Genomic DNA, 13,904 nt, shown 5'->3' on the forward strand with positions numbered 1-13,904 from the left:
AGAAGGCCTAACAGTTCTAAACGACTTGTTTGGTCGGCGGCGCTCACAGGGCGTGTGCAATGTGCCAAGAAATGTCAAAATGCCTTAGTCATTACTGTGGTTTGTGACTGTTACGTCAAGGCATGGGAGGGAGCAGTGATGAGGAGAAATACAGGCGGAGGAAGAGGGAGGAGGTAGAGAGAGAGAGAGAGAGAGAGAGAGAGAGAGAGAGAGAGAGAGAGAGAGAGAGAGAGAGAGGAAAAAGAAAAACTTTGACGAGATTATCGAAAAAGACAGAGAGAGAGAGAGAGAGAGAGAGAGAGAGAGAGAGAGAGAGAGAGAGAGAGAGAGAGAGAGAGAGAGAGAGAGAGGAAGAGAGAGAGAGAGAGAGAAAAAAGTGCCGAGATCAGCGAGAGAGAGAGAGAGAGAGAGAGAGAGAGAGAGAGAGAGAGAGAGAGAGAGAGAGAGAGAGAGAGAGAGAGAGAGAGAGAGAGAGAGGAATAGAGAGAGAGAGGAAGAGAGAGAGAGAGAGGAAAAATAAAAACTTTGACGAGATTATCGAGAGAGAGAGAGAGAGAGAGAGAGAGAGAGAGAGAGAGAGAGAGAGAGAGAGAGAGAGAGAGAGAGAGAGAGAGAGAGAGAGAGAGAGAGAGAGAGAAAGATATAAAAACGAAAGACAAGGGGAATTATGAGAGCAGAAAGAACTGGGAGAGTGAACAGGGAGGAGAGTGAACGAAAGAGAAAGACAGAGAACGAAAGAGAGAGAAAAAGGGGAAAGAGCAAAACACGTGCTGAACTCTGCGCACTGTTGCCACCACTTTGCTCAGATGCCAATATACAATTTGACTTTTATTTTTATCTACCGCGGAGAAGGGAGCTGTTTTAGTCCGTAAATATACCAAAAATCTTTAAAAAATAGTTTTTCGTTCAAACCCAGTGTCGTTCGAAGCTAACACCCCGTTATAGAGACCTTGAATAAGTAGAACACTGAATAAGTAGCAGGAAAACTTATGCACTGTTGCCAACACCAACACGAAAAACCAAAATAAACATGAAATACTAACCCTTTTCAATTGCACATTCATGATGTTGTGCAGCTCGTTCTTTATAATGCTGAACTTCATCATAGTGTTCGAACTGAAAATGGAGGAGCCGAACGCAAAACCAGGATAATCTGAACATCTTCGCTTGTATCTTTCTGCCACCACTTCCGTTGCCACGCTCTGACACCTAAGTTTAGCGAGTTCTTCTAACTCTTTATCGTCTTCGGGGTCCGGTTTGGCTTCAACGTCATTATTTACGTTTCTATCACGGTCAGCTGATGAGCTCGTAACATTGCCAACACTACCGAGTGCCACTCCACCGTTCACTGAAGTTCTGTTTCCTACACTGCTATTTACATTTTCAACTTCGTCTGTTTCTTCTGAGTCACCCGCGGGCGCGACAATCCCATTTTGCATCGTATTGTTATTAACACTGTCTATAGGGGAGGAATGAGAGTGATTTTCCGGAGCTGTCACACTGCTAGAGGTGGAGTCCATGTTTCCACCACTGTGTTTACACTCACGTCTCGGCGATGGCAGCGCCACTGGTGGCAGCGAGCCAACCTACTGCCTGCCAACCGCGGGACTTTCAAACACGCGCTATCCGACACTTGCTTCTCTTTTTCTTCCCGGAACGCAGTCTTAACACTTCTTTATCACAAGAGGGGTTCGCAACACACTTATCCTGTCCCGAGATAAGAGGAGCAGGTCGTGAGCATGAGGTTGGCACCGGGGACGACGGTGGCAGCGGCAGGGTCGTCAGGCCACTACTGAGGGGGTCGGCGCCAGCGGGCCCCCTGTTCCATTTATGGCTCCTGGCCACGCATGTGCCCACATACCCTCCATGCTATTTTTAGACTGTCGCCGCTCTTGAAGAGAACGCCAAAACTTTTGTTTTACTCGAAATCTTCGCATTCTCCTTATGTCTAAAACCAACTCGGAAACAAGTAGTGGTTGCTACCTCTGCCTAGGCCGCCATGCGCGCGTGCATGCGCTTCCCAAATGCCATGGATTCCATGAGAAGAGGAATCCTTTAGGTGAAGCCTCGTACTCTACTTTCGCCATGAAACTCCGACGCGTTTTTGTTTTTGACAGGACCAAATGTAACACCAAATGCACAAACAACGGTTTTGAATATCTCATCTGGAAAAATCCAATATATATATTTCTTCTCTTTAGCAATTGATACAAAGCCTTACGTGAATGTCTTTAGCCTTTAGACCCTCTGTCTTCACAATTTTTATGCGACTTACGGCGTGAAAGCAACGTGTAATTGATCACTTCGCTAAATGTATATCCTTCTTTTGAGAAAAACAAAAACAAAAACGACACACCATTTTCTTTTCGATTCCAAGTGTCTTATCGAATCCATCCTTTTACCTTATGAACTTACAACCCTAACCAGAGAACGGCCTCCGCTCCTCCCTTCCTTAAGGATAGCATCCCAGCGCATCCCAAAAGGAAGGGAAGGAAACGGAACAGAAGTCATACTCACCCACTGGACGTGAGGTCAGCTCAGGCCGCTCGGGTTACCTTGGGTCAGCTGGAGAGGGGAGGCCTAGGGGCTCCTGTTGATGCCCTGGGTCACGTGATGCTCTTCTGACGGTGATCTGACGTCTAGTGTTTCAAGTGGCCAGTGAAATCTGGTGATGTGTTCCTTGTATACATGTATGTTTATTGTATATATACATATAAATGTATATCTATGTATTTATATATGTATATTTATATATATACATATATATTCGATAGATAGATCGATATATAGATATGTATATATACATACGTACGTGTATACAATATATTTTTTTTATGAGAAAGGCTCGGTTCGTTCCAAAGCCAAGCGTGAGTTGTTCATAAGTTGTTACAAGTACAAGTGGAATTCGGACTTTATCAGTCTAAAGATGTGCTTAGGAGTTTAAGATGTTTACTCCAGGGATGTTGCCATGCATGTTGTTATATGAAGCTGAGAGATACACCACGTTGAAATAAAGAAAGGAAGAGAGAGAGAGAAATAAAAGAAGAAGAAGAAAAAAAAGAAAGTGGAAAAAAAATCATAATATGATAATAACCCACAGAGATAACTGGTTACATTGTCAAAACGATTAGTAGCTGAAAAAGAAAGAAAAGCATTGTTGTTTTTAATGAGTATTGTGATGATGAGAAAGAGGTCTGACGGCACAGCGGCGACACTCTGGAGTTGTTGGTTGTGATGAAGGTGGCTCTGTTTTCTTTAGTGATGATTGTGATGTTCTTCTACATATCTTTTTAATGTTCTTAAATTTTGGGTGAATAGGGATGACCTTTAGGTTGGTGAAGTTTAGAGTTATGTTGGTTTTATCCCGCCGGAATATTCTTTCTTTCGTTCGAGGTTTAAGTTGGTTTAGCAAGATTTGTTTTAGAGTGGATGCTATTTGTATGAAATCTCCACCGGCATCAACAGCAGCAGCTGCTCCATGAAATTAAAAAGCATAAGAAAACAAAACAAATGCATATCGCGCTGCGTACAAATGCCCGCCAAAAAAATGGGCAATGCGCATTGATCGCTTCATCTTTTTTCTACTATTTTGCAGTTTTCGAGGAGGATTTCGAATACGGACCCTGGCGATGTAACATCGAAATTAGTCACTCGAGTTAGCTAACACTACTATACTTATGGAAGTCAATCTTGATTTTTTTTTCTCTCTTCATCGGAAAGTCTCGGTGAAAATAACACTTCTCAAGCTGGCCCGAGACGCTTCCAAAACGTTAGACGGTTTAGTAGAGCTTTAGTCTACGAAGGGCAATACAAAATGAAATAGAAAGCTAAATGGAAATAAAAAAATTGAAGATAGGAAAGGTCATTGGAAATAATATATATATCTTTTCGTTAACAGGAACTTGCTACCCTCGGGGGATGAAAATCGGGACAAACTCATTCCTATTTTTCTCGCCTGATTATTATCATTATTCCAAAATAGATCTTTTGGGTATCGAATTTGATCCTTTTGGCATTCTCTTGGGAATATTGTGGAGAACTATGGGGGTATTGTGAATCATTACAATGGGTACAGAACAAGGTATCGTGTGACTAGGAACAGACTTATAATCTCGAAGGGATCTTGGCCTATCAAGAGTGAGATTAAGAAGCCTGCCATTATTATGCTTTTTATAAAAATCTCAACTTCGTGTAAGAGCCAAATCAAACCGCTGTCAAGATTAAAGGCCTATATCCAAGTCACATAACTATATATATAATTTTTTTTTGTTTCGAAATTACAACTACAGGGCTGCTACAACTACTATACAAGGAACATTCGGTTGGTCTCCGGGGGCGATGTGTCATTTTTGTTGTTGTTGTTGTTGTTGGGGAGGGAAGTCAAAATGGTGACAAAAATGGTCGCCTAAAATTTCTTTGTATTTTTTTTGGTGTTCAAAGTAAATGATGCTGAATGAAGAGTGGTGGTTTGGTTGCTTGAGGTTGAAAATTGTGAACGGACAAATAAAACCATTTCAAAATTGGTTTGGAAAAAAATAAAGTGGGGGAAAAATATATAACGGAAAACATCGAATATGACAATGTTTTTTTTTTGCATGATGTATGATCAGGCAGGGGATATAAGGGGGAGGGTAGGGGGCAGTCCTGAAGGGTTACGGTTACGTCGTTAGTAAATCCTATCGCATGCCAGGGACGCGTGCTTTCAGGTGAACCAAGGCAGGATTTTGACTTTGAGAATGATTTTTTTTTCTCGCTGGGCGTGAAGGTACAAGAACTCAGGGTGCGGAGGGCCTCTCTGCCTCCGAAGGGCATTCGCGGATAAACCAGAGGACGCGTTTACGGTTCAAATTCAGTGGGACATTTAGGGGTGCAGAAAGGGACGGAAATCATTTCGACATGATTGCACAAAAGGCTTTAAGCGGGAATTCTTTTGTTTTTTTTAAAGGCAAACTCTAGATTTTTTTTGTTTGAAATGGGTCATGCTCGGCTCCGCGCGCCATTAGTAGCTTCTGGTATTCTGGACGGGGCAAGCTCGGGGGTGAAGGCGGGGCGCTCCTGCGCGGCGATTGGCCCCGCCTCACTTACGTTAGAGAGGGCCTTGTCCTTCTCCACAAGCTGGATGTTAGCCTTCAGCAAGGATTCCTGCACCTGGTCAAGGTCGTTCTCAAGTTGCTGCATCCTCTTCTGAAGGTTGTGAACCTCCTCCTCGCTCTAGGGTAAGTGCACAACGTAATGGAAAAAAAGAGAAAATAATGTGAACAAGCGTTGGAGTTGAGCAGCAACAGCGGCGGCGGCGAAGGCGGCCCGCAGCCTTACTTACATTCTGTAAGGCCTTTTCCTTCTCATCAAGCTTATTGTTAGCGACGGAAAGCTGCTCCTGAACCTGGTCGAGCTCATTCTCGACCTGCTGCATCTTCTTCTGCGTGATGCGAATCTCCTCCTCGGTCTAGGGGAAACTCGAGAGTGTGAGTGGGCGGGACAGACCGCTGGTTTACACAACTTACATTGGCCAGAGCCTTGTCCTTCTCCACGGCGTTGTTGTTAGCGGTGAGCAGAGCCTCCTGAACCTGATCAAAATCGTTCTCCAGCTGCTGCAGCTTCTTCTGAAGTTTGTTCACTTCGTCCTCAGCCTAGGAGAAACTGCTAGGTTAGTTGGGCTCAAGGCCGACACCGAGAGACACTTACGTTAGAGAGGGCCTTGTCCTTCTCCTCCAGCTGGTTGTTAGCGGTGAGTAGGGACTCCTGAACCTGGTCCAAGTCGTTCTCCAGCTGCTGCATCTTCTTCTGCAGCTTGTTCACTTCGTCCTCAGCCTATAGCAATATTATGGGGGTAACGATGGTTAATGTGGGTAGGAGACATCCTGGGACAGCCGGTGTATTTGTGAGTCGATTGGTGGGCAGGGGGAAAGACCCGGGGCATGAGAGAGATAGAGAGAGAATGGGTCATAGCGGGCCAAGTGAAACCGCCTGCCAAGGTGTTGTGTGCACCTGGAGGCCGAGTGGTTACGAGGGCAGGAAGCTGATAAGCGGGATGTTCATCTATCGCCCTGTCCGCTCGAGAGAGGGACGACGGGAATGTATGATCATCCCGCTGGCAATCGCTACGCCAAGCTATCCACGACCTTACGCCCATGGTAAGTTGTTTGCGAGGGTGTGGGCGCCCTCAGGAACGACAACTCGGATCGTGGGCGTGGGTGGGTAGCTCGATTCGCGTAGAATCACACAGCTGAATTTTGCTGAGTTTCTCGAACGTGTGACTGTGATGTTTCGGAGTAGAGCAATGTGAATTGACTGAATCTTAATTGACTGAAGGTTTATTGTTCGAGAAACGAGTGTTATGCGTGAAGCTTGAAATGTTATGCTTGAGCTGTGTTTTGTCGAGTGTAATCTATCATCATCAATTATAATATTATGACAATGCACTACACTGGACTATTCACCAGGATTCTAAGCTCTGTCCTATTTGCTTGAATCCATAAGAAAAAAAAAACAAGTAGACGTTCATCTGACTCAAAGAGAACTGACGAGATATTGAAGCAAGCATCGTGTCGAGAGCACTACGTTCTTTTAGCAACATTAAAGAAGATAATAAATAAATAAATAATAAATAAATGATAATGAATAAATAATAATAAAGACACCCTGGAAAAACGTAGTATTCTCGTATTTTCAGCAAGGGAGAGCGCCAAGGGAAACGTGCTTACTACAGTCCAAGATTCTCACCTTTATGCAGACGATTCGGTTTCACTAGATCGCTGTCTGACATAAACATTTTGCTGATTCTAATCATCTATTTTTTCTTACAGCGTAATGGTACAAGAGTACATGACTGAAAGCTATATTACAGGCTGAAAGCTAAATTACAGGCTGCAGCGATCTAGTGATTTGACTACGAGATCTATTCCAGTGAATCTGTTGAGTAACATTATCAACCGCGACAGTGTACAGTGCCAGCCTTTTTTTTTTTTTTTTTTTAGGTTGGCGACACTGTACTCACTGTAATGCTGAGTGATTTCGTGATTGTTACAAAACTTATCACCGGTTTCATCATGATCTTACGGCTAAATTGTCTAAATGATCTAATTCAAAATGGAGTAAAAAAAAAAGAAATAGGCTCGTTGCTGTGACCAATGCATGACTTTGTAATAGTGTTCATGAAATCAAATCATTGTTTATAAACAATTGTGGCTCTAGGTATTTATTATAAGACATGGCATTACTGTGATAGCAACGGACCTAACTTTACAATCTAAAAAAAAAAAAAAAAAAAAAATACACTTCAGTTTTACCAAAGCTACAATTTCTGTGACGTAAAACAGAACTACTGGAATCTAAAATATTCTTTCTCTCTTTGAAAAATACTTTACAAAGAGGCAAGCAAGCAAATCATGACTACAAATACGACACAGAATCTACTTTAATTGACAGAACAATTTGACAATTGAAACAAGTTCTAAGGTACTGGGTTTCAAAAGACAATGACAAAAATTACATTTTTTTCTATTCTACTGAAAAAAAACGCCTTAAAATTACATATTTGTCTGTGTAGTTGTGAGAGTGACTAAATATTGTGTGAATTTACGTTACTCGACCTAAAGGTATATTTCTGAGTAAATCTACAAGTCCTATGTTAATGAATGATTATCTAATATTTAAAGGGAATCCCACTATCAATGTAATTATGGTGTGTAAATATAAAGCTTTACAATGACCCCCCTTTTCTATAAGTAAACATCCCCCATGGATCTATCCTATCTGTGTCTATACAAATGTCGATCCTTGAAAACAATTACAAAAAAAAAAAGAAGAATATAACTAATTACAGATCTTCGCAATTTCAATAAGCAAAGCTAACCCTGAATCACCCCCATCCCCCTCCCTCCCCCCATCCTCCAAACCCCTCCCCCCTCCCACCCATCCCCCATTACCTCCCAAGTGTTCCTACTCCTAGTTCCTCCCCCCACTGATCCCCTCCTGCGTGTAGTCCCTCCTTCAGGAAGTTGATGTTACCTTCTCAGCCCTGTTGTTGGCCTCCTTGTTCTGCTGTTCAAGGGTATCCGCCCTATCCATGGCGTTATCCTTCTCCAGCTTCATCGCCTGCATCTTCTTCTTGATGGCGTCCATGGCGGCGGTTTTTGTAGGAGGTGCTCAACCAACAAAGAGAACTGAGAAAGCTGCGAGGGAGAGAAGAGAGAGAGAAGGGTTAAGTATGGGGGCTTTCGGACGGGGGGGATTGGATGTAATATGTATGTATTGGTATGTATATATATAAATGGTGGGTAAAAGTGGTCGGGGGTAATATATAAATGGTTGAATAATTGATATTCGACAAATAAGTGCGTTCGTACATATTCATAGATATATGAATGTATGTATATGAATACGTCTAGAAATTGTATAAGACATAAACATAGCTTTATAAACAACAAATCGAAATTTCCCTGTATGATATTATTGACAATATCGGTTTGATCAAACTGGCATGTTTTGCGGCCGGTATTTGCCTCGTATTCATGCAACTGCCATGCAAAATTGCTGACAGCGCGAGTGCAGCACCGCCCAGTGACCGAACAACCACCTGAGCAACACAGACGCGTGAGAAAGAGGAAAACGAGAGAATTATATTAACTTTCGCTTCTCTCTGGGAAAAAGGAAAAAAAGATAACAATGGCTAACATTTTGTCGAGTGAATAAGGAAGGGCAAAGAGACAGCAGAATTACCACGCTTATGTAATGCCTCTTCTGGATAGTGTTATTGTTCAAGCTAAGCAAGTGTGATTTTATGGCGGCATTATAGCATTCAGGGTCACGGACTGAAGCAGGATAATAGCAACGTTGATGCAAAAATGACCCATAATCTCTGCAACGCTTCAATGACAGCCATAGTGGATTCACTTTTCCCGTGTTTCAATCCGTGCTCAAGTCTAAGAAACACTTGTAAGAGATATTTTTGTTATATATCTATAAGAACTGCTCTTGAGATTTACTATCCATCCTTTGAAAAGTTATTCAAGTGACGTGCTTATGGCCAGGAACATTTTATTTGCTTTTTTGTTTGCGTTTCGAGACGGGCGAAGTTGTAGGGGTTGGTAGCCCTGAGTTCAAGAAAGGAGGATTGCGTCATACGAAGCATTTATCAGGTAAAATTGCTCCCACGGTGAAATATGATGATCTGCCCTTATTCTCGTTACTTTCACAAGAGTTATCCGTATATATTGGGTTAAGAATACTTAGCCGAGGAAACTTTCTTTCTTTCTGAACTTCACACGACATACGATGACGCACTTCAAAAAAATAAAAAAATAAAAAAAAAGATCCCACTCATTACGCTAACACAGGGGAGATAATTACGCCCCGTTTTTTTCTCCCCCTCCTTCTTCTCTCCGTCCCTCTCGTAAGACAAAAGAACGAACTGGAGAAGAACAAGAAGAGGAGGGAGTCGTTGCCAAACGCTTAAGACACAAGTGCTTATAGAAATCCCTTTTGTTTACTCTTGTGGCACACGTACAGCCACACGTGACGTCACACCGGGTAAGGTGTCGTGGTTGTTGTTCTTATAATTATGATATAAAAATGAGTATCACCGAAGAAGTTCTGAGTTCTGTCTCTCTCGTATTCAATTATAGAAGTGGAGATTGAATTAAAGATCCGTTATGAATGACTGTTCAAATTAGATTACGTTGTGAAATGTATGGTTGACTGTTCTTTAATGTTTAGAAAGTTGGCATTGAATTTCACTGTAAGTTGTCAGCGAGCACTGCACTATTTCACGTATGAATCTCCACATTCTTCTAATCACTATTATCGTTTTCACTAAAACACTAAGTTGTCTTTCTCTCTCTTTTCTATTCGGAGAAGACTAGACAATGACAATACAAATATTATTCGTTTTCTTTTTTCACTAAAGACACTGTCAGAACACAAGCAGCACACGTGGATTAACTTCCTCCAGACAGAGGTGATGCTGGACTGAACTGTCTCACGCCTTCAACTGTTTCAACAACAATAACCCTCCTCACTGCCACCCCTCTCCCTCCCCCCTTCTCCCCTGCCCCCTTCTCTAGCTTGTAGCGAAGGGGGAGAGGGGGGGAGGGAGAGAGGGGAGGAGGGAGGGGAGGAAGGCCAGGGGTGTGGAAAGACGGATGCGATTACAATGAGAGCGTATGAGAACTTTACATTGAAACTCCATAGTGAAAAGCACTTTGTGGTGGAGTAATGCTTACTACACCCCCCTTCTTCCCCCCTCCCCCCTGTACCCTTCAATCAGCTGGCGGAGGGCATGCTTTGAGAAGCACTACAAGTGTAAAGCAAAGGAATGCTTGTATTCCTGAAGCGATACTAGAACAAGTCGTTTCTTTTTTCTCATTAACGTTATCGATTTTCTCACTATAGAGAACAACGTCGATTATTACAATTAAAGACAAATTAAAACGCTGTTGTGACTGAGTTCTGAAAGCGATCGATCTCCAGATTAGCAAACAGTGAAGCAGTGAAGCACCAAAACCGCAGCGGCCTTATCAAGGACAAGGTTAACATCGGCGACAATGACTTTGAAACTAGTCGCAGCACTTTAAGGCACTGGCGCTGAAGGTAATCCGCGGAGGTAATGCTTCTCCTGTTGCACATTTCCAAGTTCTTATTCGAGACTTAGCACAGGACGCGCATGAATAATGGGAGTTGAATAGAGAGTGAATAGTGAACTGAGAGTTTCGTTTCGGTGTCTCGTCCTTCTTTTCAAAGCTTCGAACTTTGGGAATGTAAAGTGGAGTCGAAGTGAGAGCGAACAATGAATCGAGAGGTTCGTTTCGGAGTCTCTTTTCAAAGCTTTGGACTCTGGAGATCTGAAGGCGCTGTAGGGGAAGAGCTATCCAATCACAGAGGAAACCCTGAGACACGCACGCGGAGGAAGAGATGCTCACTGATGAGGAGTCTGATCTCGACTGAACCTCCAGCCTCTGGGTCGCCACAACGATGGCTTGGCAAGATATATTTGTTACCGATGGCAGAAGTATAATTAGAGCCGTCAGCAATGGGGTATAACGTAGGTGCCACTTGGCAGCTCTAAATAGCAGTGCCTTGAACGACTAGAATAGGCCTATCAATCCATAGTTAAGTTATCCACAAAACAAACACTGGCAGTACACACGTCAAGGGAGGTGCTCCTTGAGGCTCTGATGGCACTCGACTGAATGAGCAGAGAGCGCCAGACTCTCTCGACACTGTCGAAGGCGTATGGATTTGGCACCGGTGCCAACAATTAAACTGTTAGGGCCGGATGACCAGTGTCTCGCGAGTTATTCTCGTTTGGTGGACCACTATGTATTTATACACAGGTACACGCGAAGTATAATGCTCACTGTAAACACGAGAAAGTTAGCTGACACTCCACATGTGTAAGAGGTGCCACTTGAAGTCAAGGCAGAGACTATATTAAGAATATCATATCCTTTTAGAGAGTTGAAGGAAATTTATCAGAAATAGAAAATTGGTACAATATAAAGCTATAATGAACTAATTAATAACTCGGAAGAGGAAAGCGGAACAAATTAAGAGGTTTAAAACTAGGGCGAATCATGAGCCACGTGCGGCTGTGTCCTGATTAAAGGGGGGGAGGGGTGGCGACGCTCATTCAAATGTGCCACACATGTGCATCACTATTATTACGCGACGATACATTGGGAATCCAAGAGCACGAGGAAGTTACAACCGCATCACTGTCCCCCGACCACCGAGAGCGGGAAGCGAGGTCAAACACCGCTACCAAAAGGTACTCAGGTCTTCTCGTGACCTCGGCTGTACCTCGGGAGTGGAGATGCTACCACGGGAGGAGGTGACTCTCGACTGAACCTCCAGGCGACCTCCAGCCACCGTTACGACGATGGTCGGTAAATTTAGGCGCTCGAGGCAAAAATAGAACCCGATGGCAGATCGTCGACGAGATGAGACGAAACTGTATGGCCCGATTCCCGGTAATTTTACCTGTGTATGGATACACACACAGGGTCGCGGACACACACACACGCAAACCGCAAACGAATTTACGAACTGAGTGTGAAGTCACGACTTTTAGAAACTTATACACCGTAATGTTATAACACTAAGAGTGAAATCACAGGAGCACACGTACTGGTGTTCACTGCCGTGGAGGTGGCACTTGACTGACCTAGTAGCCAGCACCGAACTACCTCTATGGTGCCCCTCGGCTGCGAGCCCTGTATCGGTGCCAAAAAGGAGGGGGGGCAGGGATAGGGGGGTCAAAATGGGAAAATAGGGGAGATTGTAGAGATGTTTAAATATAGAGACAGAAGGGTAGGTATGGATGGAATGACGTCACTATAAGTTTAGGCGCGATTCCGGAAATGCAGGACAAGTTGGCCAGGAATGCAAAATGGGACACATTTGAGTCTGGTTTCAGGTCGCTTCGCTTGGCCTGGCATCCTCTGCCCCCCCTCCCCCCCCTTTCTCCCCAAGGAGTTCCTCAGCATCCCAGAGAGTTATTTGTGGTTCGCCAGTTTACAACACCCCCCCTCCCCCCCATCCTGGTATCGGAATACTACAACCTGAGAAAAGAAAATGTAATCTAAGCCGAGGGCAAAAATAACATATATTAACATTTACAGGTGTGTAAGTATCCTTCCCTCGAGGGACCGGAAGCCCGCAGGATGGGATGGCACTATTCAGGTGACTCACAAATAACTCGAGATGGAGGATGGCACTCGAAGGGGGGGGGGAAGAGAGGGGGGGAGCGAATTCTTGGCATTCCACTGTCCTTTGTCATCTGGCCCAAGAGGAAGAAAAAGGAAAAATCTGTGGCAGGAATTTAAAAGGGACAGTGGTCTTAAAATACACACACATATATATGCCGTTTGCGTACGCTCGACGCTCGCTCTTCCTGGAGGAGTTCGTGGGCACTTTTTTTTTCTTCTTCTAATTACCCATCATGCCCCACCTTGCTGTGACGTCACAGAGCCGGCGGGGAAGTGCCAGAAATACCCCAGAGAGCAGCGGCGCGAGTGAAGGGGGGAGGGGGAGGGGAGGGGAGGGTGTAAGGCACTGGCGAAGGGAAAGAGCAGAGACTCAACTATTGCTGACAATTATACTTCATCTTTGACAACAGCAACACATAAGAGGCTGTCGACAGTGCCAGAAAATGCAGAACACGACGCTCAAATATCTCAAATACCACAAGAGGAGAAAGCGAAGACGGAGGAGAGCACAGATGGGCAAAAATAAAAGGAGACGAAGAGAGAAAAGAAGAAAAAGAAAAAAAAATACTCGAAGAGAAGAGGGGAGAACGTGGAAACGGGCGAAGGCGTGAGAGAGGAAAGAGGGGAGAGGGGAGAGAGGGCAGAGGGGAGAAGGGTAAGCGACCCTAGTGCTTGGGGCAACACCACCGCACCTTACAAGGCTGTCTGCTAGCCTCAGGGGAGGGTCAGGGGGAAGGGGGAGGGCTTAGAGGGGGGGGGGAGTCTTTGGGTAGAGGCAGGTAGGCGATTGTGTCCAGTCGGTCGGTCTCGCTTCGAGCTTATTTCCTTCTCAACTTGAAGTGAAATTCTTTATCTCGCAAGAAAATATCTCGTGATTAGCATCAATTCTTAAGATGACAGATGGAGATCTATGATAACAGCTAACCTTTAATTAAAGAGAATAATTTTCAATTGATTTACTCTTGTTTCCTTTCTTTCTGATTCGAATTAGTTATCAATCATTTAACTGTCATTATCAATCGTAAAAAATCAATCACGGGATAATCCTGTGCTTGACTCTAAGTCATCCATCAAACATTCCATCGTAATCTTGATACTACAAGTGGGCGTGGTCGAGAAGTGGGCGTACTGATGGGCGTTTTGGGGCCGTGGGCGTGTAACAGGAGATGGGTTATTCTTGGCGGACGGTGTCTCAGA

General features: G+C 44.0%; 1 protein-coding gene across 38 annotated transcripts in view; it reads right to left on the reverse strand.

The window, feature by feature from the left end:
* Tm1 (tropomyosin 1) overlaps nt 1-13,904 on the reverse strand; it is a 50,082-nt gene that overhangs the window by 34,705 nt on the left and 1,473 nt on the right. For 9 of the 38 annotated variants that reach the window (XM_086534508.1, XM_086534500.1, XM_086534517.1 and 6 more), the window contains exons 2-3: nt 8,011-8,174; nt 5,686-5,811 (exon numbers count right to left, since the gene is read on the reverse strand). In XM_086534508.1, the coding sequence (XP_086390634.1) occupies nt 5,686-5,811; nt 8,011-8,124 (240 nt within the window). In that variant the 5' untranslated portion in view covers nt 8,125-8,174. Of the gene's footprint in view, nt 1-5,085; nt 5,447-5,504; nt 5,631-5,685; nt 5,812-8,010; nt 8,175-10,899; nt 10,936-11,799; nt 11,834-13,904 lie in introns of those variants that run through there. The other 29 variants (XM_043013178.2, XM_086534515.1, XM_043013179.2 and 26 more) reach the window with 12 other exon arrangements.

Source organism: Penaeus japonicus, unplaced genomic scaffold, assembly GCF_977035675.1.
Source record: "Penaeus japonicus unplaced genomic scaffold, GWHDUDI00000001_assembly GWHDUDI00000041, whole genome shotgun sequence".
Lineage (NCBI taxonomy): Eukaryota > Metazoa > Arthropoda > Malacostraca > Decapoda > Penaeidae > Penaeus > Penaeus japonicus.